General features: G+C 38.2%; 1 protein-coding gene across 1 annotated transcript in view; it reads right to left on the bottom strand.

The window, feature by feature from the left end:
* Window positions 1-253: 253 nt before the first annotated feature.
* The window catches only part of npnta (nephronectin a), a 67,563-nt gene continuing 42,438 nt past the window's right edge, over window positions 254-25,378 (bottom strand). Inside the window, exons 6-12 of the mRNA XM_059341349.1 lie at window positions 20,495-20,629; window positions 18,637-18,759; window positions 16,884-17,273; window positions 7,183-7,272; window positions 5,933-6,031; window positions 2,574-2,833; window positions 254-1,793 (exon numbers count right to left, since the gene is read on the bottom strand). Of these exons, the coding sequence (XP_059197332.1) occupies window positions 1,683-1,793; window positions 2,574-2,833; window positions 5,933-6,031; window positions 7,183-7,272; window positions 16,884-17,273; window positions 18,637-18,759; window positions 20,495-20,629 (1,208 nt within the window). The 3' untranslated portion in view covers window positions 254-1,682. The remainder of the gene's footprint in view (window positions 1,794-2,573; window positions 2,834-5,932; window positions 6,032-7,182; window positions 7,273-16,883; window positions 17,274-18,636; window positions 18,760-20,494; window positions 20,630-25,378) is intronic.

Below are 25,378 nucleotides of genomic sequence, written 5' to 3'. Positions count from 1 at the left end.
TGTTGATAGCATAATCTAGTCATAAATGACAGAAAAACACCAGATTTTGGAGGTCCAAAAATGGTGAAAAAAATAAATAAAAAAAGTCATACTATAGCATGTTGTATTTTGTATTCAAAAAGTCGAGTGTCTCTAAAATGTAGTGGAGTAGATGTAGAAAAGTTTTAAATAGAGTCCTTGAGTAAATGTACTTAGTAACTTTCCACCACAGGCTTATGGGATAAGAAATAAAAAAATGCTGTTTTTCATAACATATCAGTCAAATGTATTTTATTTACATACTGGTCTGGATAAATCTGAATTTGGTGAATGCACCCATGCATACAGAAAACCTTTAAATTCCAGCCGATGCCCTTCATTATCACAGCATACGATATGCAACTATGTGCTTTGCAAGTTACAGACAGAGCATTATACCATAACACATGGACATACACGTTTTGTGCACTTTAAGCACAGCAGCCTTGCACTGCACAAGGTTTCCATCTGTATACATGTTCTTTCATTAAAAGTTGAAATAGCAACCGTTTTGAAATCCAATTAATATCCATGTATGAATTTACATAACGTATAAACCACACAACACATGAGATTGTAGATCTTTAGAGTATGTACACACAACTACATTTACAATAATACAATTTGTGAAAGCCTAAAAAGTTGTTGGTATCGTCTTTATAACAAACTGCACTTAATATAACAAAGCACGTACTGTATAATAGAAAGTAAGTGTTGATTTGCACGTGTCCAAAAATCATACACTGATTCTGTTTGACACATTTCAAGTATCTGAAAAACAATGACCATGGAGTGTTCAAACAACTTTAGGAGGCTTCAAAAAAAGATCTGTGTAGAAAAGGTGCTAAATGTTTAAACCCCCTTCTACCAAACAGGCCTTTGAAATACTGTGACAGCAAAAGAAAGCTGCGTTGTTTCGGTCCGAACTGTGTCCGAACAGTTGCAATAACAAAAACTCAGATTGGAACAGACATCAGAAGCAGAGCTAAACTGACTTTCTATTCGATTTTATCCTTTGGGTCTATATTTAAAATTTGGAGTCATCTGGATTCAAGAGAAATGATGAGAAATAAAAACAACGTTTAATATATCGCTTAACCCTTCTAGCAATGAATACTATCTCTGGTGTTTTTGATGATCAAAATAGTCACAAACTGCACCCCTGGTCACATGTTTTAACATCAAGCAAATAAAAAGCAATGGCTTGTGGCTAAAGGATCAAAGCAAAGCAGACTCCAAAGTGAGGGGACTATGCTCTCTCCAGGAAGAAATGAAGCGAACGTGGGGCCTCTCAGCAGTGTGGCTGGAAGGCGGCCAGAGCTGTGTTAGGTGGAGCACATTTCCATGGTAAGTAGGTGCATGCAGGTTTCATAGTAACAGGGTGATGGAGTGAGAGGGAGGCAGAGAACATGGGGCTGTGCTGCCGGGATCCGCCCATGACATTTGGATTCAGTCTTTTTATTCATGGCCAGTCGAGAGAAAGAAACCCACTGTTCTGCAGATGCACAATTTTTTGGATATCGTTCACAGGATGGCTGGGGGGGGTGGCGGCGGTGAGGGGTCAGAGAGAGCCCAGGCAGAGTGAGGGGCTGTCACAACAGAGTCACTTCTCTTTGAGATGATTTTCCCTCTTGTTTTCCTTCTGCCGTTCTCTGTTCTGTCAGTCAGAGTCTCCTCAGATTGTGCTCCTCTGTGCAGGAGCCTTTTCTCAGGGTGATGTCGTCCACAGCCATCTCGCCGATCCTGCCTCGCCCACGCTCCCCCTTCAGGATCACCTGGTGAACAGCAGCGACATGCACAGTGAGATTCTACCACTGAGGAACCAAATGCTGTTGCACGACGGAGAGATACAAAGGATCCTTCGCTCCGACAACCATCAGGCGGTCTCATTCTACCAGAGATTCTACCAGACTAACTCAATTTCCCCTCAGCGATAAATAAAGTAACTTTGATTTGATTTTGATTGATTGATTAAACTGTACAACACCACACTTGGAGGTAGGCGGCGGAGGACAGAGGTCAGGGAGGAGCACCAGGCCTGACCCACTACACAACATCAACCACAACATGGCCGTTTCATATACTTTCACTAATTCTGCACTGTTTATGCACTCCCTCATGTCAATATTGTACAATATTTCTTCTTGTATATTATTTCCTTGTATTTATATTTTATTTTTTATTGTCTCTTTTCTTTATTATATTGGTGTTGTGCTGCTGCTTGAAGTGCAATTTTTTTAAATAATGAATAAAGTTCCTATCTATCTATCTATCTATCTATCTATCTATCTATCTATCTATCTATCTATCTATCTATCTATCTATCTATCTATCTATCTATCTATCTATCTATCAAATGCTGCTTTTTGATGGAAGAGGGCTGGCACACATCTCTACTCGAAGTGGGTGTCAATCTTATTGACTTTTACGGATCCACAGTGATTTATTTTTCATAAACAGGGACACAAACATCTGACATGCTGTCAAAATGTCAGTACAAATAATCATTTGAAATTCTCACTGCATGAGCAACATTTTTAAATATTTATACTTACACTTTCCAGGCCTGTGCCCCATAATGTGATTTGGGTGTGTCTCCAGCCGTTTCCACCTGTCCGGCCCCAAACTGCAGGACTGTACTGCTTTCCCTTCTTCACAAACACTTGTAGCATTCCCACGTGGTGGCCTGCCAGCTTGTGCCGGAATGACAGGCACAGATTGCCGTCGTTCCAGGGAGGGGTGAGTGGGAGGACCAGCCGGGCCCCTCGCCCAGTCCTCTTGTTGCCTACCTCGGGAATGGTGAGGTACCGTCCACCTGGGGAGGCAAGTGATGGACATGACAGTCAATCAATGAAAATACACAGAACCTGGATTTTCATCTTTTTCGATCATGGAAACACTGTTACATTCACATATCCATCCATCCATCCATCCATTCTCGTCTGCTTATCCGGGGCCGGGTCGCGGGGGCAGCAGGCTAAGCAGGGCATTCCAGGCGCTCCTCTCCCCAGCCACAACGTCCAGCTCCTCCTGGGGGACCCCGAGGCGTTCCCAGGCCAGGAGAGAGATGTTATCCCTCCACCGTGTTCTGGGTCTTCCCCGGGGCCTCCTACCAGTTGGACGTGCCCGGAACTCCTCTAACGGGAGGCGCCCGGGAGGCATCCTTACCAGATACCCAAACCACCTCAACTGGCTCCTTTCGACGTGAAGGAGCAGTGGCTCTACTCCGAGCTCCCTCCGGATGTCTGAGCTCCTCCCCCTATCTCTAAGGCTGAGCCCAGCCACCCAACGGAGGAAGCTCATTTCGGCTGCTTGTATCTGCGATCTTGCTCTTTCGGTCACTACCCAAAGCTCATGACCATAGGTGAGGGTTGGAACGTAGATGGAGCGGTAAATCGAGAGCTTTGCCTTCCGGCTCAGCTCCTTCTTCACCACGATGGTCCGGTACAACGTCTGCATCACTGCTGACGCCGCACCATTTTTTATTGCATTTTTTATGATAAACATACAATTCATCATACTACACTAAAATGTTTTTTCATTTTGATGACATACTACACTATGACTTTTTAAATAAAAAAATTGGTGACATACTACACTATGACTTTTTAAATAAAGAAATTGGTGACATACTATACTATGACTTTTTTATTTTATTGTGACAACATGCCATACCATGACTTTTTTCATGAATTTATTTTAATAAAAGTTTGACATCATACTATAACTTTTTATTTTAACGACATACTATACTATAACTTTTTATTTTAACGACATACTATACTATAACTTTTTATTTTATTTTGACATCATATGACTTTTTTCATGAAATGTTGACATAATACTATACTATGCCTTTTTATTTTTTATTTTGGGACATACAATACTATGACTTTTTAATTAATTTTGAAGACATACTGTACTATGACATTTTTTAATGAAATTTTGACGACATACCATACTATGACTTCTTTATTTTGACAACATACTACACTAAAATGTTTTTTATGAAATTTCGATGACATACTATAGTCTTTTTCAATTACATTTTTTTCATTTTTTTTGTTTTTAAAATACATCCTATACTATGACATTCTTATACTGCACTGAAAAACTTACCGATTACCGATTTTATACAAAATGTTTTATTTGTTCTTGTTTAGTTTTCCACCTTTTTAATTACTTTTAATTAAAAGTTTAAAGTCTGTTACATAAAATTATTTATTAAATAAATAATTTTATGTAACAGACTTTGAATTGTCTTGTTGCTGAAATGAGCTTCATAAATAAACTGGCCTTGCCTTTGATTCTTTTAATGACATTTTTATGACATTTTATTCTACAGTAGACTTTTTTATGTTATTTTAACAAGATATTATACTATAACTTTTTTGATTAAATATTTTTGATACCAGACTGTACTATGACTTTTTGATTCAATTGAAACAACATGCTATACTATATTATGACCGATTTACTCACTGTTGCATAATTGCTGATGTTTTAAAAACAATTTTGGATTGGATATACTTTCCACTTCAGAAACAATGACAAATGAGTCTGTGGACTGTCATGAGTCAGTGAAACTTTAATCTCTGAAAAAATAAGTAGCTTTAAGTTTAAAAAAGAAAAGAGCAACCAGCACAAATTTGTTTTATTTTTTATTTTGGGGGAGCTTTCTCTTTAAGATGTAGCTACAGTGTTTATGTCTGGATGTCTGTCTGTCTAGCTGTCATAAATTAGCACACATAAATAATATCAAGGCAAACATAGAATATGTAGAAGACAAACCTGACCCACTTATATTTTGCCATCTCAAAGTACAGCCAGTAGCTGGTAGCAAATTATAATTTTTTGTATTAATTCATGCATTACTTAGTAATAATAGCGCTATATAGTTTTAAAAATTTAAATGCGAAAGTGCTTCTGGGTAATAGCTGATTAGTGCGGATGCTTTTTGCTTATCTAGCAGATCTGTGCAGGGCTGGTGTTATCCACAGGGGGTGTGATACGTATCTGTGGGCCACAGAGGCTTTCTGCATACGTTATGAGCTCCCTCATAATCTGTGCCAACCCTCTAACAGCCATGAGTGTTTGCCAGTGGCTGTCTATCAAAAGGACTTAAAGTAATGAACAGTAAATATGCTTCACAGCACACTGAAGAGGTAGTGAAAGCCATATAAAGGTGGACACAGACGTATCCATAAATAAGACACTATTCAAAGGATTCAAAATCCTGATTAAGTGTAGTCACCGCATGCAACTGGAAACTGAAATGTCGCCTTTTAAATGTAATTACTCTCAGTCAGGGCTTGGATTATGATTTAATCAAAATTATTTTCCAGGGAATTTAAAGGTCTGGGCAAAAATCTTTATTTTCTCTAATGAGTGAGCACAAACTTGGCTAAATGCGGCTTCAGTCTGAGTGTCTGGAAACACACTAGTAACTGCAAAGCTAAGCCAGTTGGCAGAGAGGGCCAGATGTAGTTAGTGTCGCTTAAACCGTGCCAGTAAGCTGCACTGTTTAGTCTCCACGCCCCGTCTACTGAGTCCGCTCAACATAATTCACCACATTTTCTCCTCTTCTGATCCCCAAGAAAAACAGTGTCATGTTTCCGTTTAATGTGAGCCACAGGTATCGCTGACGGGTCGCGTAATCCACTTCTCATTTGCATCGCTTTGTTGAGCAAAGCGCTAATCTGCAGAAAAGACAAACTACTTCCCTCAAGTAATTTTCATCTTGACCTGTAATTGAGTAGAACAAAACTGAGCCGCTCAGACTGTCTGACTGCGTGTGTTTGCATACGTATGTGTGTCAGTTAAAAGGAACGCAGCCATTCTCATTTCCATTTACTGGCTATAAAATAAACCATTTTCCTTATTAGTGTGTGAGTGAGAATGGCCCTTCAATTACCTGACGGATCTGGTGTCGTCTCCCAGTGCAGGTCTCCGTCTTTGTCCCTGATCCAGCCACAAAGGCCGTCATCAAAGGAGCAGCTCAGATAGCCCGACTCTGAGGAGAATAAAACACTTTTCAGAGGAGTGGAGGACGCGCACACAGGCAAAGAGACTTCATTGTGCTCTCTGAAATGCTTCACGGGAGTCGGTGCAGTGCGACTCGGGGAACTAGAGGACTGTTGATACGCCTTCTGATGTGCGAGATGATACAATAAAAATGTAAACATTTGCTGTAATGTTGTAATCACTGAGGACAAATCAAGTGGAAGAGAAGCTGCATAAATCAAAAGTGGAAACGCATTCAACGAACAAATCACAAATATTTGTATGTTGGAATTGCTGATATCAGCATGTGTGTGTGTATATGAGACAAGTGAGTGTACTTCTACGCATACATCTTGTTATTTGCCTAGCCTACACCATAACAAAATGCATTATAGTTACAACAGAGAGTCATAATGTTCAATGACTGATGATTTGTTTCCCAGCGATGACGCCTAGACAATAACATTAAGGAAATGCAGGCAGAACAGTTGCAGTATCATCCATGCATTGCTATACAAATTGGTTTGAAGATAAGAATAACATCCATCATTTTGTCCCTGAAACAGGGTTTCCGCAAAACACTTCTCAGTATATTTTCTGAGCCAATGAAAATGCCTTCTCACTTGACACTGCATAGCAAATGATGCGGCGTGAACCAAAATAAACACGTAACTAAACCATTAGGCAATTTAATCTGCATATCATTGACATCAATAAATCACAGCTAGCAAATATGACAGATAAAATGCTGTCTCTTCACAATTTTTTTCTTATTGTTGCTGCAGAAACTCCACACTGAGTACTATGGAGCTCATGAGCGGTGCACTGATGTACTTCAAAATGATCAATTAATCATTCAAGCAGTCAAGCAATCAAGCAAGCATAATATGAAAAGTGGGAAAGTCTGGCGGTGCGTTCTGGGCTGTGAGCCATTATTTAAACGGAGACGGCCAGATGTCATGTGTCACCTCCTGGTGAAAGGCCTATCAAAACACATCTGGTCACTGGAATATCTTCGCCTTGGCAGCAACCACTGCAGGAGCTGATTGTCAGTTTCATTTCGCCCGTAGCGAATGTGGCTCGTCCGTCATCATTTGAGGTGTGCAGTCTGCTACGAGCAGTGCTGCTGCTGATTGTCTCTGTCAAACGTGTTGTGTTTACCTGGATCGTCCTTGGCTTCGTCTGCCGTGTTGCCGAGCTCAATGTCAAAGTCAACGCCGAGGACGGTGTTGTGTCCGTTGTTCCGCGGGACTGTGGAGAGAGAGGTGGGAGACGCAGGTTTAGATAAAGGATTAACAAAGCTATTTTATTTGCTCACTGGCCTCCTTGCTTGTTGCTATTGTGTGGCTTTGTCTCATTACTCTGCAAGGACTCTGCAAGGATGAATCAATGTCATGGTTTAGTGCCTGCATATTCAGAGCTAAGTACATTTAACAACACAACACTGGACCAGAACACCTGATAAAAAACCTGCAGAAAGGAGTCAAATGTGAGTCGTAAAGAGCAAAAAGGCCGATGGCTCATCTGATGCAACGTCTGAGCAAAAGCGGCCACACAAGCAGGAGCAACAGTTCATGCACACACATACAGGACACACAGCCGGGCCTGAAATAGCCTCTTTCCTTCACCAATGGGGTCACACTGCCCGAAATACTATAAGCTAAGCTGTCTTATTAAAGGTCGACTGACAAGCGAAGCATAGAAAGTTGTTTCTCCTGCACTTACAGCATTGTGCGGCGACTGATGCTTCAGCTTTTTTACTCTATTAGAAAGAACATTTACTGGTTTTAAAAAATGCCTTCATGAGGAGGTTCTTGATGAGGGAAAAATCTTCATATTAGTATGTATTGCATTGGCTGAGATAAGATTAGTGAGTGGAAATAATGAGACATACTATCAATAAAGCTATTCCCAGCATCCCAGGCAGATTCTTGCTCCTATGCTGTGAATGTGCTGTAACCTGCACTTGAACTCTGTCATGGCCCCCAGACTCCCTGACGTGTGCCCCCTCCAGTCAGCCTGAGCACTGAAAGGGCCCGTCCACCCCCACGATGGGCCACAACCAGCTGGCAGACTGCGATGTAGTCTGACAGTCGAAGGAATCTGACAACGGAGAGGTCACACTCACACCAGGCTCTCCAGCTATCCCAGGCATCCAGGTTTGTGTGTGTGTGTGTGTGTGTGTGTGTGTGTGTGTGTGTGTGCATATAAAATACCCCTCATGTGCGTGTGTGTGTCTCTGTGCTTTTAAGGAACGATAGTTACTTGTGTCCGGCCGTAGAACAGATATATAAAGAGTAAATACGGTGATACGCCAAATATGGAAGCAGTAACATGAACACTGTGACTACAAGTATGAAATAACTGTGTATGACTCTCTGATATAGACAGGATTTATACCTGAACACCTGAATATTATCCCTATCCAATATTTTTGATAAGATAAAAACCCACCTCTTGTGTAGCTTTCTTTTGAATATATTGTTTTTATTGATCGTGTTAGCCATCTGTGTGTTTTCTCAGTTTTTATTGCTTTTATATATTTTAATAAATTGTTATGTTTCCTCATTCCGACTTTATGGGCTAATTCTAGGGGAAAGAAATGGTGCAGTTTCATGCTAGATTTGTTTTCTCTGCAGCCATTTAGGTTAAAGTTACTCTAGCCAAAGTACAGAAACATGTTAAGTACATGTATGTCACATTGGCTGTATATAAAATGATAAAGACACACCCAAATTGCCATAAAAAAGAGGTTTCCTGGTTATTTTGTTTGCATGATCCACAGACCTCAATGTTAACAGTTTTCATGTGACTTTCTCTTCAGTAGAAAGTATTCCAAATGAAAACTTTTCCCAGCAAGGTCATTCAGATTAACTGGAACACTGATTCTGCAAAGACAGATATGAGTTTTTCAGATAAATCCCTTTATTCCTTTCATCTGCATTGTCTTATGGGAGATCTCATATATCTCAAAACCTTAAAACATAAAACTGTCTCTTTCTGCATTGGTAGATACCACGAGAAGTGGCTTTATAATTTGGTGTAAGGGACTCTGTAAACGACTTATTTGTTCAACAACTTTGTCGAAACACCTTGTACTAAATGTTGCTCCTCTGGCTACCCTCATTATTTTAGTGCTTGACCTTTTGTGGTTCATTTCATCCAGATATTCGGGAGGTCAATAAAAGCTGCTCCTTTGTTCTGCCAAAATGTTCCACAATAACAAATCCTTGGCTTCTTTTAAAGGTCTGGAAATGAACACAGAGTACTTCATCACTTTTTCTTTTTTTTTTTGTAAGGAATGTGTGACTTCTCTTTATTAATATTATTTTTTGTGGCTGAAACCTTTATGAACCTTGAGAAAATAACATTATTTCATTCTAAATGTTAATGTGTTTTAACTCAATAGAGAGGATGTTGAAAGAGTTCTATTCACCTTAGAGGTTTGAGGGTTTTCTCATCATAGAAATAAGTTTGTATTTCTTCAACTGTAGTCCCAAAGCAGGGAGGCAATTAGCTTAGCTTATAGCATAAAGACTGTAAGCAGGGAGAAACAGCTACCCTGTATTTCTACTAAGTTAAAGAAGTCTGACTTCTAGCACCTCCAAAGCTCACTCAATAGCACCATGTAATCATCAAACATACACAAAAATTGTCACTTTGTGGTTCTACAGGCATGTTTGTGCTTATGTGTCGTTTCATTTTCTGTAATTTCTTGGTCACTTTTTTCCATTTGTTTTTAACTCTTAAGCTGCTGTAACATATTGATTTTTTCTTTTTTTCTGTGTAGGATCAATACAGTTTATCATATCTTGTATGATCTCAACTATTATCTGTCTGGAAAGAGTGACTTCCTGGAGTTTTGTCATCACCAGGTTGCCAGTCAACCAGCGGGGACGATGCACAGAGGTGATAGGCAGAAGGTTAAGTAACTCACTCTAAAAACGGTTTACATTTCTGTTTGTGTGCAGATTAAACACAGGATGTAAATGACCTTTAGCAAGGTTTTTTTTTTGGTGTATTTGTATTATATAGCTTGTTTATATATTTTCTAGGTGTTTTACAATGTTGTGATGCTTTTATTTCGAAAAGGTTCCTTCCAGTGTGAAACGGGTGCTTTTATTTTGAAAGGTATGGAGAGGAAATAAAGTGGAATGTAACTTAAAAAAACAACAGTCAATGATAACGAGTGCTTCATAATTCAAAGGCTTTTATAGTGCCTGGCTGTTCGTGAAAGTTTATTTTCTTCTGTCATATATATTAGTGCCTATTTTTGTTGTCTTTACTAGTGTAAAAGTATTTATTTGCTAAGGCGCTAATGCTAATGTTTGCTCTTGTTTTCCCATCTCGTAGCTCTTATGGTGGATTCATAAGGTGGCCAAGGAATGTCTTATTTTTATTTTACGGTTGTGAATAAATCTTGTGAACCACAGGTTTCAAGAGTCGATCGTCATTCAGGGATGCTACACATGGTATTAACCAGTGAGCTTCAGATGGCTTTTGAACTGCGGTCACCCCATCTGCACTTTAAATTTTAGTGTGCAATTACATTACACTTTACGGTAGCCCGTTTATCACGCAGCTGCCCGACTCCAAAATAGCCATTTATTGTATTCATGATGCTTTTTCCTCAAAGACCAAGTCCCCATGTGTTCATGACATGAAATACAGGCTTTTTTACTGTATCAATTATGAATTATGGGGTGCCAAAATCTTCCAAAATGCCAATTCGATTGTAGTCATGCGTCTTTTTGAAAGTCAATAAAATAAGCAAATCAAATTATTTTCAGCAAACTCCACTACATCCTTGAAGACCAGGTCCCCATGTGTTCATGACACGAATCTCATGCCTTTTTACAGTACCAATTTGCAATTATGGAATATTTTTTTTTGGAGTCATGCAGCTGTGTGAAAAACGGGCTATGTAAAAAAAAAAGTGCAATGTAATTGCGCACAAAAATTTAAAGCCCAGATGGCGTGAGCACAGTTATTTAGAACTGTGGAGATGGCCCCTCGCAATTTCCCTGCCTCTTTATGTGAAGCTAAATGATAATTATGCTAATTTGCACAATGACAAAAGACTGGTACGTTCTCATCGATTTCTTGTCTTAGATTAGATTAGATTAGATTAGATTGACTTTATTAATCCCACAGTGGGAAAATGTCTTTGTTACAGCCGACCACACAAATTTCACACAAAATTTAAGATAAAGATAAAAAAATAACAATCTAAGAAAAAGACATTTAACAATATACAATATACTATATACAACTTAGTGCAAATTAAGTGAGGAATGTGCAGAGTGCAAATTATATGCAAAAATTTGCAGAAGAGAAAGAAAGAAAAACTACAACACGTTCAGGTTGTGCTGGTGTTGTACAGTCTTATGGCAGCTGGAATGAATGAAGTCTGCTGCTGAAGGAGCTGCTCAAAGACCCCACAGTGTCATGCAGGGGGTGAGAGGGGTTGTCCATGATGGATGCCAGTTTGGCTAACATCACCTCCACTATGGAGTCCAGTGGACAGTTAAGGACAGAGCTCGCTCTTCTGATCAGTTTGTTCAGTCTCTTCCTGTCCCTGTCCCTGCAGCCCCCTCTCCAGCAGAACACAGCGTAAAAAATAGCGGAAGCCACCACAGAGTCATAACAGGTCTTGAGAAGAACCCTGCAGACCCCCTGTCAGAGAACTAAATTGTTTATTTTTTTTTACAAATTATTGAACTATTCCTATATCTATTCCTCCATCTAAAAATAAGGAAAGATTGAAGACAGGCTCAGATTAAAAAGGGATCTCTGACGTCCACACCTGCACTTGGAGCACAGCTGAGTTGTTCTTCACGCGGTGAGGCTCTTACTCAAATGATTTCCTATTTCCGTCCAATTATTTGAATAATCACTCAGGGGTGTCTCTCCTCCCTCCTACTCTCATCTTATTCAAACCATCTTCAGGAAAGATTTCTAGAACTGCTCTGCCGTGGTGCGAACTATTAGATTGATGTCTCCCTCAAGCAGTGCAGACAGGTGTTAATGTAATCTTCTCTCCTCTTTCCTTTTTCTAATTATGTGATGCCATCTGGCAAGGTGAGTCAGAACCAAGGTATCTCACCTCTTATCCTGTACTTTGCAGTTGCATCTCACAACATACTTCTATGTCAAAGCAGCTTTATTTTAAGTCTTTGTAAACATTACCTATTGCTGTGGTACGAGCAGACACTTGTATCTATCCTCAATTACAATTTAAATGCAATTTATTCTGTGTGTGCATCTGGACTAAATATTTCAATGAATCTCACCGTCTGTTGCTTTTTCTGTTTGGCTGTTTATCACAATTATGTGCAAATTTACTGACACTACATATGTTTGATTTGTTCCTGTTCAAACGGTGTGTTGTATGCTGTAAGAAGTTGGAGATTACAAAAAGTTAAATTTAGGCCGTGTAAGCAACTAAAAGGATACAGGTGGCATTATTATATTGTTTTATTTTTTTGCCAACAAATCCCAAAACCAACAATGTGTTACACCAACTAAATATTCTCCAAATGTCCTATCCTGTCTGTAGCTCTCAGTGCTTTAAAGTCAACTTATTACTGCTGAAGAAGTAGATCTTTATTTTCTTTAAAGGCCAAGTAATTTCCAGAGCAGCTGGGCGGTGTAATGTTAAGCAAATGCCACCTTAAAAGGGAATAAAGACTGCATTTGCTTGGAGCTACTTTATGTTGTGGATAATTATGCATTTAGTGCTCTTCTGTGTTTTTTTCCTTCTGGTTTGTTGATAGATAAAAATATAGAATTTCAACAGCCTGACTATTTAAATATTGTAATTACTTACGAACAAATCATCTATTAGATAAGAAAAAAAGGAGAAAAAGTAGACTGTGGCCCTGAACTAAATGTTTGAGTCTTACAAAGACACGTTACAGAGATTATCTCATTAAAAACAATTCACTGCTATGAAAAGGAGCTTTACCGCATTTAACACTGCGATCATCATCATCAGCAGATGATTGCAATGATCACCTTCTTTGTTAAAGCAAAAAGAAAACCTCAACCACCTCTAATTGCTACAGTATTTCTGTAATTAAATTCTATAATGTGGTGTTGATCGTGAGCGTCAAACTAAAACAAGGACTGGTGATGCATATTGAGTGTAATTGGTGTCACAGATACATGCTTGGCAGGAAGCGAGGTGTGACATGTGGATGAACAACAGTCTGGCTGAGACACACTGTGTGTTTGTTAACTGAAGCCAAAAAGATAATTACCTTCTGAGGAAAACATTCTCACTTTTACTTTTGAAGTTATCAAAAAATATTCATCATCATTACTTCTACATAGTTCTGCATAGGGATGGGCATTTAGTAGAAATCTGCAAACTGGAGCATCTATAACGTTAACGATCAATTAATCGATGCATACATACATGGGTAAAATAAAAGATATATACAGTCATGGAAAAAATTATTAGACCACCCTTGTTTTCTTCAACTTCTTATTAATTTGATAATGATTTTGGTTATTTTCAAGAAAACCTTATGACCTATTTTCATCATTATATTTCTCCAAACAAATTTAACTTTTAGTTGTACCAGGCATTAAAATGAAAAAGAAAATGAAGACACAAAGGTGGTCTAATATTTTTTTCCATGACCGTACTATGCAAAAGCCTGTTTTAAAAATGGTTGCTTTTATTTTTGAAAGGACAAAAAGAGACAATGATTTGTGTTTTAGCCCCCGAAGTGGCATGAGGTTAGTTTTCACAGTAATCTTTCATATTTAAATGTGACGTACGGCCGCAGAACTGAACGCTCGGCCATGTTTCAGTTCAGTGAGTACTGATACACAGTCATAGATAAAATAAGTAAATAAAATAATAATTTTAAAATACACAGATCGATTAAAAATTCCATGTGATCGACCAAATTCTTAACGGCCATTAATCAATCATCTAGTTCTGCTTATCATATTGTAAAAGGGAGGTCGATATCATATCAGAGGGTTTTATGTATAACAGGAAACTACTGGAAAGCATCAATACACAGAACTCTCGTTGCCTTATATCTTCACCATTTCCATCAAAGTAATCTTCTCATTTCTTGCTAAATGTTTATCTTTAACTCTTTTGTGCTGTTAGCTGGCAGATATTGTCTACACATGGGAACTGACTGCCAATTGCACCGTGTGTGCACATATTTGTGTGTCTGAACACAAAATGAATATGATAATAAACATCATCTGTCGGGTAAACATCACTTCTGATTCCCCAGATTGTGACATGTGTCATCATAAACACAATGTTTCACGATTCAGATGAAGGAATATGCAAATACACTGCAATTTTCTTTGAGGAAACCTGTCAGGCAGCTGATGAAGAAGAATCGTGAGACAAATAAGTGTCTTTTAATGTCAAAGTCTGTGACCGCCAAAAATAAAAGAAAGGTTCACCTCACTGTTAAACATCAAAATCAGAGGTTAGAACCTGCTAAGAACCATTGTTCTTCTGTTTCTCTTCTGCTTTTAAAGCTGCTTTAGTAATTTTTTTCCTCTCTTTTCTTCTAAATGTGTAATGTGAAAGGTGTTGCGACTCAGCTTTATGAAGTGTTTTAACATCTTTCAGTACATTCTTTGCTTCTATGTCTCACAAATTTACTCTTTCTGCCCTCTCTAACTGCTCTCATCGAGAGCAGTTTTCAGTTTTCAGAGAATTGTTTTCAGTGGAAAAACTAAACTAAACTAACCCTTACGCCACTGGACAATACCAGCTCAATCAAAAAGTGCAGTCAGTCAAAGTTTGCAACTAGCTGGTGGAAATAGTGAACATTAGAGGGGACAAATTATACTCTTTTTCAGGTTATACATGTATCTTAGATTTTACCCCTCCACTTATGTTGCAGGGTCAAATTGACCCATTTCAAAGTTAAAAAATTCCCCCAAAAAATAGTAAAAGTATTTTTTCATTTAAAAAAAAATGTTTTAAGGTAAAATAAAATGTACTGTCAATGTGTCAATGTCATGCAAAACCATTGTATTTTATATATACAAAAAGTTTTAACATTTTTTTAATTTTTAAATGAAAAACGAGTGAATTACCCTCATTGAACCATGATCTTTGAGAGGTAAAGAACAACATTGCACTAAGTATAGATTGAAATGGTTAGCAATGGAGTTATTAATGAAATATAAACAATGTTCATTAGGATTTTTTTAGTTTCTATTTTAGTTTTTAGTTTTGGATAATTAAACATGCCCTGGTTTATTGCTGTTCATGAAAAAATGAACATAACAGGAGGGTTAACTCAAACATAGTTGTAGCACATGGACTACTCAGAATGATCGTAACTGGAGGTTTTTGCCCACAGGGATTTATTTTACACAAGTTAACTGCATTATTTTATTAAAACTGTAGGTATCTATTAGAGGAGTCGGTAGGGCCAAAAGGATTGTAAATAAGTGTCTTATTTGGCCAGAAACAAGACTCCAGATTAATGATAATAATACTTTATATATCCTGCATGTGTAAATACATTTTGCCAAAAGGAAAAAAAAAACAATAACAACTTTATGATGTATAATATAAGGTGATGATATTTCAATATTATGTTGTGTTTATAGATTGATGTATTACCTCTTAATGGCCATAAAATAAATGAATACAGGTTTAAAGACTTGTTTACGTAGAGATCTAAGAAGGTCATAAGAGGAATATCATTATTGTTGCATACTATTTTATTGAAATGCCTTTATTTATTCATTCATCCACTTATTGATATTTTAATTTTTCTTTTTTATAATTATCTTCTACTGACAGCCCTTTTATAAATGCTGCTACCACAAATACACGATCGCCCATAAAGTTGTAAATTTTGTTTTCAGACACAAGCCTCGGTTTATTGTGGTTTCATTTTCATTCTGATATGTTTGGAAGAGATTGATAATACAGTACAGTTTGAGAAGATTTACACTTAATCTGTCAAGAATAAATCACATTGTCATAATCATCGTGGAAAGAGGTCAAATTTTCCAACTTTATGGGCGACCGTGTATTATTAATGACTAAAATACAGTTAAGTCCACATAGCTACTTCCCTATAACCATCATTCTGTCTATTTCAATATTCTATATGTTGATAACCCGTATCCACTCCTCCCCTCCTACCTGTGTCTTTGATGTTGGAAAAAATAAATACATTTAAAAAATCAAATGTGTTAGGAGGTCTATAATGTCATGTCTAATCAGAAATGCTGATTTCCCATCTCTAACCCTTAGATTCAGATAGTCTTTAGAAGGAACTTATGTGCTTATTTAAAAAGGTGTTAAAGGTGTAGTCCAGGGGTCGGCAACCTTTATGGGCAAAAGAGCCACTGTTGACTAAGTCTAAACTAGCCCACCAGCTTTACTAATAGGTCATAATGGGCATTTATCAATATGATGTCAGAAAGCAGTGAGAACCTAAGTGCAAATGAGAGGCTTGACACTTGACAAATATCTCAGGAGAATTGGAATCAAAAGCTAGCCTAGGGAAACTTAAAACTAGACTTGAAGTTGGCAAAATTTAAAGGTTAAGGTGGCAGACTGTAGATTTTTGTAAGCAATGATGCACATTTAAGTTGACCAAAAAGTAAAAAGAACCAATGTTTCAATGCTGTATATAAGCTGCACATTTTTTACAATCAAAGAATAGAAATTCCTTTTGGTCTACACCAATGTTAAATTAAAATTAAAACGCAAACAACTAACCGTTTCATTTCCTATAAATGTTTTGGTCACAGCCACAGGGCCACATGTGGCTCTGGAGGGGTTGCCTACCCCTGGTGTAGTCAAACTGAAAGTAAAAAGTAAAATAAAGTATAAAGCTCGTTCTTACTGTGGACATCCCCTCTCTGTTTGGTGACCTCCTTCTGGATGGTGTTGTCTACAGGTGTGACCGGTGGTGGCGGCGGTGGGGGACGCCTGGTGGGAGGAACTGGTCTTGGTGGGATGTAGGGCTTGCGTGTAGGTGTTGGTGGCTTCCTCGTTGGAATAAAAGGTTTCCGGGTGGTAACTGCTGGCTTGCGTGGAGGTGGGGTGACCCTCTTTGGAGGCAGAGGCGCTTTGGTTGTAGTCGTAGTCGTGGCGGCGGTTGTTGATTTGGGGATAATGGGCGGGCGCCTGGTGGTGGTGGTGGTCCTCCTCTGATCCATGTCAGGGATGCGGTTGTGATGATTCGGAGGCAGTTTGCCTGGCCTCGGGGGGTCAATAGCCACCTTAGGAATGGCTGAAATAATAAGAGATACAGATGGAGTACTGAAATATGAGCACTTAAGAGTTAATGAGGCGTACAATTGCAGACTAACGGCAATGATTAGTCTGACTTCTGCAGAGGAGGGCTTTCTTTCATCTACTGAGACTTCTCCTAATATCTATTAACTAAATGTTAGCATCCTGAAACAAATTGGGTGTCTTAAATCTCGCTGAAGCAAAGGCTCTCACAAGAGAGGCTCATAAAATCATCAAGCGAGTTCACATTCATTCATTTGGGTCGTTTAAAGGAAAACTGTGGAGATATTTTGCTCAAAGGGACTGTCAGAAGAGAGAAAGAGAGGGCTGCATGCAACATGACACAAGCTAACCCACCAAGATGCCCCACGTTTAGCAAATTTCTTGCTTTTGTGAAATCAATATTGCTCTCTAACAGTGGCTTTTTAATCCGTTCATGTGCGCGTCCTGATTAGTGATTCTTTGTGTGTTTTTAGCCAGAGGCCTCGCAGCAGCAGGCTTAAGCTGCTCTCTGTGTGCCGAATGATCTCGGCGCTCAAACAGGCTGCCGTGCCCCGGAGATCACCCTCGCTCTGCTGATGTCATCAAAGTTACACCTCCTTTTCCTTTGTTCCTCCACACATTCTTCACCTCAGGAGCAGAGACGGAGACTGGGGGGTTGGTGTGATGGTTCGTAGTGGTAGTGGGGATGGGGGGGGCTTCATAAGGGTTTCATGAGTGAGGAATGGGAGTGGACAAAAGCAGGAGGTTTGAACTCAGTTATTGCCTTCTCAGGTTGCAGGCGACTTTGATATGTGATACACAAATAGGATATTGCAACTCGACTCCCAGAGCACTTGTGGCTCACACCCCCTTGGGCAGCCGACAGGGTGAAATATTTGCAGCGCGCTACGCCAGCAGGCATCTTCTCTGCTCTATGGACTATTACACCAGTTGTGTCTGTTAGATGATTAAATAACTGTAGAGAATAAATGACTTCTTGTCCACTGAGCGGCTGTAAAAAAAAAAAAAAAAACTGCAGACGCACAGACTAATGAACTGTGTGTCAGCAGGCAAAATGAGTCCAGGGAAGGAAATATTTCACATTTGATGATGACTTTACTTTTTTTTGTCTGATTAAAATGGCCACACGTCAAAAAAGGACTCACTCTGGGCTCATGTGATAAGGCAGCAGGGTGATTTAAGTAATGACTGACAGCCAGTACAAAGAAAGGAATTTCACTCAGTGCTCGCAAGGCTTTTCCTCGCTCTTTCTTAGCTTTTTTTAAAAACATGGGCAAAGAAAACAAAAACGTGAGGCCCCTGTTCCTCTTTGCAGAAGTGAGCATCGGGGCCTTGGGGGTTTTGTTCCCATTTCTTACGTTTGCAGTCGTGGCCCATCCCCCTGTAGCCGTCTTTGCATTTGCACTTGTATGAGCCCGGCGTGTTGTAGCAGGTGGCGAAGCTGCTGCAGTGGCTCTGACCTAAAGCGCACTCATCCACATCTGAAAGATAATAGAAACATAACATTCAGCTACCGGGTGCAAGCATAAAAAAACCCCCAAAAAACGTAGACATAACAGCAGAATATCAAAGGCTAATTGCTTCACATCCACTTCAAGGAGGGATCAAAGTATATGTCATCTGTTCTGTTAGTAAAAGCGTTAAGTGAAAAGCAGTGATCCCACTTATGAATACAAGAGCAAAAATCATCACGAGAGATGTTTATTGAAAATTTCCCCTGAGATCAAACTGCAAGGTCTTTAAACCATTTTACTGTTGTTCTTTTCCCCCAGACGCTGCTGAGATTCAAGGTAGCTATGAGGATTTGTACAGAATATTGGTTTAATTTTTCAGGACAGCAGGTGCACTGCTGAGGCAAAGTTTAATAACATGAAACAGAACCAGCAGTTTGGACTGCAATGGTTTAATAGTTCATTATCTCTGAGGTATTCCGAAGTGGCTTCAGTTCCTCTTTTATTATGTAATGAAATACATCTAGTCATGTAATATACTATATACTCATGTCAGTACAATTTAAAGGTACTTCAATTTGTGCTATTTTATACTTCTACTCAACTACATTTCTGTATTTTTTCCTCCACTATATTAGTTTGACGGCTTTCGTTACTTTGCAGATTTAGATTGATACCAAATACAATGTAAATCGTGCTCATTAAACAGAATGATAAACACTGCAAGTAGTTCAAATGAGCTCCACCTATAATGCGCTATATTTACTAGCACTGCTTTTCTTCAGGAGACACCTGTCCAGTTACTAGTACCTGACTCAAATAATCAGGCTGCTGCAAACGGCGGGTCTTACCAAGAAAAGCGGTGGGATTTACAATCAGTCACCTTTAACAAATACAATATTAAAGTGATGAACACATCAATGCATTAATAATTATATTATTCGAGTATTATGTAATATACAGTACAGGCCAAAAGTTTGGACACACCTTCTCATTCAATGCGTTTCATTTATTTTCATGACTATTGACATTGTAAATTCATCAAAACTATTAATGAACACATGTGGAATTATGTACTTAACAAAAAAGTGTGAAATAACTGAAAACATGTCTTATATTCTAGTAAGCAAAGGGTGGTTATTTTGAGGAATCTAAAATACAAGACATGTTTTCAGTTATTTCACACTTTTTTTGTTAAGTACATAATTCCATATGTGTCCATTCATAGTTTTGATGCCTTCAGTGAGAATCTACAATGTAAATAGTCATGAAAATAAAGAAAAACGCATTGAATGAGAAGGTGTGTCCAAACTTTTGGCCTGTACTGTATATTATTCTGAAATTGGTCACTTTGCATAATGCATACTTTTACTTTTGGTACTGTAAGATTGGAAAAGCAGAAGTTTAATTTGTAACAGAGTGTTTCTTATTGCTATTACTTTAATGTGTTACATATTGCAGCAAACTGAGAAAAAACGAATTTGTTTTATACAAAATTGTAATATTTAAAGTAACTGTAGCTGTCAGATAAATGTAGTGGAGTAAACAGTAGAACATTTTGCTTCTGAAATAAAGGATAGTGAAAGTAACAAGTAGCATAAAAAATACTTGAGTGAAAGTATGAGAAAATTGTACTTAAGTACAGTAATTGAGTTAATGTACTTGGTTACTGGATGGCAGTGGGTGGCAGGAGAAATGATTACAGCAAGCAAAAACTGTCAGTGTACACATGCAAAGCCCCAGTGCGGAGACCTTGTGACAGTACCTATGCATTGGTATTTCCCATTGATGTATTGCAGGTCAAAGCCTTCGTGGCACTTGCAGATGTAGCTACCAAAGGTGTTTATGCATTTCCTGAACCGGGGACACACTGCTATCCCTGCTGCACACTCATCCACATCTGCAAGAGGAGAGAAAAATACATACAGGGTTTTTACACGCATGAAAATATTCAAATTCATTTTTCACAACAACGAAAAAAAGAAGCCTTTTAGAGTTGGTCACATACAGCACATAATGCATTCAAAACAACTCAATGCAATGGAAAACTTCAAGGTTAAAAAAGACAATTTAATCTAAAACTAAACAAAGAAGTTATTCATACCAGGAGACTTTTTCACCTTGCCTGGTTAGTATTCATTTATGAACAAAGCACATTAGGTATTCTGTTCGGCGAGCAGAAAACAATGCACAATACCTTGTTTCATTATTTAAAGACCTTTTCTAAGTGTCTTTGTTGATCACCTTTGTAGGCATGTGGGCATTAATATTTAGACGCAGAGAGGCTCAACGCATTTGCCTTAAAATCATTAATTTATTTGCTGCATAATGCAGCTGAGGCACTGTGGCGCTACGGGGACTGTTGTTTAAAAGGACTTGAAAAGCACAGAGACACCTGGACCAGCTGGGAAAACAAGCAAGTGAAGTAAGTGGGCAGAGCTCTCTTATCCCTTAACAACTACTGTAGAGGTTATCATCAGCAAGGTGCTTAATCCCAAACTGCACCAGTGGAGCTGCTTAATGGCCAACAGTTGAATTATTTAGCTACTGTACTGACAGCAGCGGTGAATTATCATGTTTTACATAACACACATATGCACACATAAATACCCTGTCAGAAATAATTATAATATTGCTTCCAAATGCCTGGTTTTATGAATGTTACATCTGGCTTCGAAGACAGCTCCTACTTTTCTTTGGGAGCAGCAAATCCTTAAGCATCTAATTCAAACCCTTATTCACAGTTATATATACATCAGCTGACATTACGCTCTGCCACTGTGTTTTACTTGACAACCTGTCTGATAAATTTAGCAATTTCTATGAAAGGCAGCACTGAAATATGGAGCAGTGTCGTAGCGAACTTCTGCAACAATGCAAAAACATCAATAGAGTTTGTCATTAATCAGAGGCTTTTCTGTCACAGTGCAAAACAAGTCAATACTTTCTTCTAGTGGAACATCAGACATCCCTCTTAAGGATTTCTGGACAAATCCATTTTTGTATACAAATAGCAGGTACACAGTGGTTTTTTTGGTGTTTTTTAAAGACTATGTGACATTGAAAACAGGCTATATTTCACATAAAATCAAAAAATAATTCGTTTAACATTGGGGACATTATCAGGGGAGTATCCAGAGAGTGACCTCATTATCCTAAACTATGATTGGCTATCTGCTCCGTCAGAGGCAGAACTTATTTATTTGAGTTTTGTTGGTACTTTATTGGTACTGTGACCAATGGAGAAAAGTACATTTACTCAAGTACTGTACTTAAGTACAATTTGGAGGTACTTGTACTTTACTTTTATTTTATTTTGTTTACTTCTACTCCACTACATTTTTAGGCAACTATTGTACTTTTTACTCCACTACATTTAGCTGCCAGCTTTAGTTGCTTCTCAGTGCGAGATTTAACATAAAATATATGATCAATTAAAAGTGATTAGACTTTTTAAAAAAAAATTAAATCTCATAAGAGTTTATTAAGTAATTAAATGAGCCCTGTCTTTACAAAATTAGGACACTGCTTACATAAAAGCATTAATACAAATGATCTAATATATTTAGAATATATAAAACAGTCTGAGTGGGGCCATTCTGCATAACGAGTACTTTTACTTTTGATACTTTAAGTACATTTTGATGCTGATACTTTTGTACTTTTACTTAAGTAAGTTTTGAATGCAGGACTTTTACTTGTGGAGTTTTTTCCCAGTGTGGTATTAGGACTTTTACTTAAGTAAGGGATCTGAATACTTTTTCCACCATTGACTGTGACTGTATTTTTGAATGTGTGTTGTTTTGTTTTCTATATAGCCTGCTTTGGATGCAAATTTCCTTTAAAGAATAAAGTATGGAAGCGCTATATTGGACTGCATTTGCATGATACCACTGTTGTGTTGTGGGTGGCAGGTCTGTTTATCTTAAATTATCATTTTCAACACAGGAATGTGAGAAAATGTGACATGTTGCAATGTTAGTAATTAAAATAGATATGAGTAGTGGAGACAGAAGAAAATAAATGTCATCCCGACATGTGTGCACTCACGCACAGGCAAGAAAAAAACAGAAGGATCTTTTTATCTTGCTTGACTTAGCTTCCTTGAGTCATTTATCTGCGGTGCGAGCAACACAAATAAAGCTGGCATTGATTGTGTTTGCAATCTCTTTCCATGTATCCTCACTGTCTGCACTTGTCAATGTGGTGCTGAAGTCCGCTTATTATATGATTCATGTAATGTTTATGGTTTACCAGCTGCAGAATTTCTTTCCGGCTTCAGTTTGGTTTTCTTTTTGTTTCCGTTTCTCCTTATTTTAAAGAATTTATCCCAAGTAATACATTCACATTTATAAATGATCAGTGGTGGAAAGTACCTAAGTACATTTACTCAAGTACTGTACTTAAGTACAATTTTGTGGTATTTGTACTTTACTTGAGAATTTTATTTTATGTATATTTTTTACTTCTACTCCACTACATTTTGAGGGAAATATTGTACTTTTTACTCCACTACAGTTAGCTGACAGCTTTAGTTACTTTTTAGTGTGAGATTTAACATAAAAAACATGATCAATTTAAAGTGATTAGACTTTTTTTTTTATTCAACCTCATTACAGTATATTAAGTAGTTAAAATGAGCCCTATCTTTACTAAATTAAAACGCTGCATCAATACAAATAATCAAATAATATATTTTGAACATATAAGTGGGTCCATTCTGCATAACGAGTACTTTTACTTTTGATACTTAAGTACATTTTGATGCTGATACTTTTGTACTTTTACTTAAGTAGGTTTTGAATCAAGGACTTTTACTTGTAGTGGAGTAAATTCACAGTGTGGTATTAGTACTTTTACTTAAGTAAGGCATCTGAATACTTCTTTCACCACTGTATATTATAACAATGCTAGAATGATATTCTATGATATTTCACATGCCAGTTGGTCCACAAGTTTTTTTGCAGAAATAAAAAAAACACTGACGACTTTCCAGAAAAACATGTATCTGAGGAACAATGGGGCAGGTGTGGGGTAATCCTTGTCTCTGATTGGATGTATTTGGAAACCTGAAAACTGAAATTCGTCCTTGTGTGTGCTTCAATAGAAGTGAATGGGAGGCCGAGCGAATAAGCGTAGGATGGAAATGTAATGTAACCATGACCTATACACTCCGCTGTACTGTAAGTAGGAGTAAGCTGGTTCAGAAAGAATCTTTTATTCACACTCAGTGAAGTACTTATTTTTTCTTACACCTACACTGGATCTTTAAAGTATTCTTAAGAATAGTTCCTTAATGAATTGATTAACATATGTACAGGCCACTATGTACACACATAGACCTGGTCATCCATCACCTGCTGCTGTGCCCCTCCCAGAACTGCTGCTCCTCTCTCTGTTTCTCCTCCATCTACTCTATTCTACTCTGTTGAGCTGCCCTGTACAACCACATCTATTGCACGTCTGTCCGTCCTGGGAGATGGATCCCTCCTCTGTCTCTCTCCCTGAGGTTTCTTCTTCTTTTTCCCCTGCTAAAAGTTTTTTTTTAAGGAGTTTTTCCCTGGCCGATGTGAGGGTCTAAGGACAGAGGATGTCATACCATGTACAGTCTGTAAAGCCCTTTGAGGCAAATCTGTGATTTGTGATTTTGGGCTATATAAATAAAATTGACTTGACTTGACTTGACTTGACATACTATATTTAGTATGATAAGGAAAAATGCCACAACAATAGTTCTGACTGGTCTAAAGTTTTGAAATTTGTATGGAAATACTTTCAACGTTGGAAGTATCTAACACTAACGAAAAATGTTTAGATCACACGATTCACATTGCAAAACTTATCTTTCATCAATATCCAAAGACAAAAAACCTTGTTTATAAAAATGCTTTTCATAAGATTTTTCCCCACACTGAACAGTTTTGCATATCTTTCATCTTCAAATTCCTAAAATATAATGGAGTTTGTTACAAAAACAGCAGCCCCATGTGCCCGAAGACTAGATATAGTGATAAGATAAAACAGCTTTTGAACATTTCTTCACTTTTTTTGGGCAACATATGCATATCCACAGGAGACAAAAAAAAAACAAAATTGTTGCAGGCATGAATGGGTTAAACAAACATGTGTCGACAACATTTCACAGTATCACGAGTAAAAAGAGCTCTGCAGCTATGAAAACTCTCCCATCTAAGGCTCTGCCTCCTAGAAGGAAACATCTCCATAAATATGATTAGAAGCTTTCCATAAAAACTCTCCATAAAACATCGGCTTCTCTTGGGACCCCGGAAACATGGCATTAAACTGTTGTAACACCTGTGGCGGGTCACCTTTCCTTCCCCTCCTCTTTATGATTGATGTCCGTCCTGTTTTAGAAATCCGCCCCCAATTAGCCAGTCCACAGTTAAATGGCTATAAGGCGGCGTAACAGGAACAGTCCAGTCTGGAACAGCTTGTATTTAAAACCTGAAACAGGTTAACTGCCTCAACTGCCCCCTTCATCTGTTAGTTACCCGTCTGAGGAAATGCAGGAGGATAGGGGGGGAGGGGGAGGGGGAGGGGGAGGGGAAGGGGTGGGCTTCCCCTGATCACATTTCTGCTGTAACAGCTGGAGGAAGTAAGAGGGATAAAGTCACCATTTAGTTTCTCT

Source organism: Centropristis striata, chromosome 1 (assembly GCF_030273125.1).
Source record: "Centropristis striata isolate RG_2023a ecotype Rhode Island chromosome 1, C.striata_1.0, whole genome shotgun sequence".
Taxonomy (NCBI): Eukaryota; Metazoa; Chordata; class Actinopteri; order Perciformes; family Serranidae; genus Centropristis; species Centropristis striata.
This window is presented reverse-complemented; position numbering and strand designations above follow the sequence as displayed.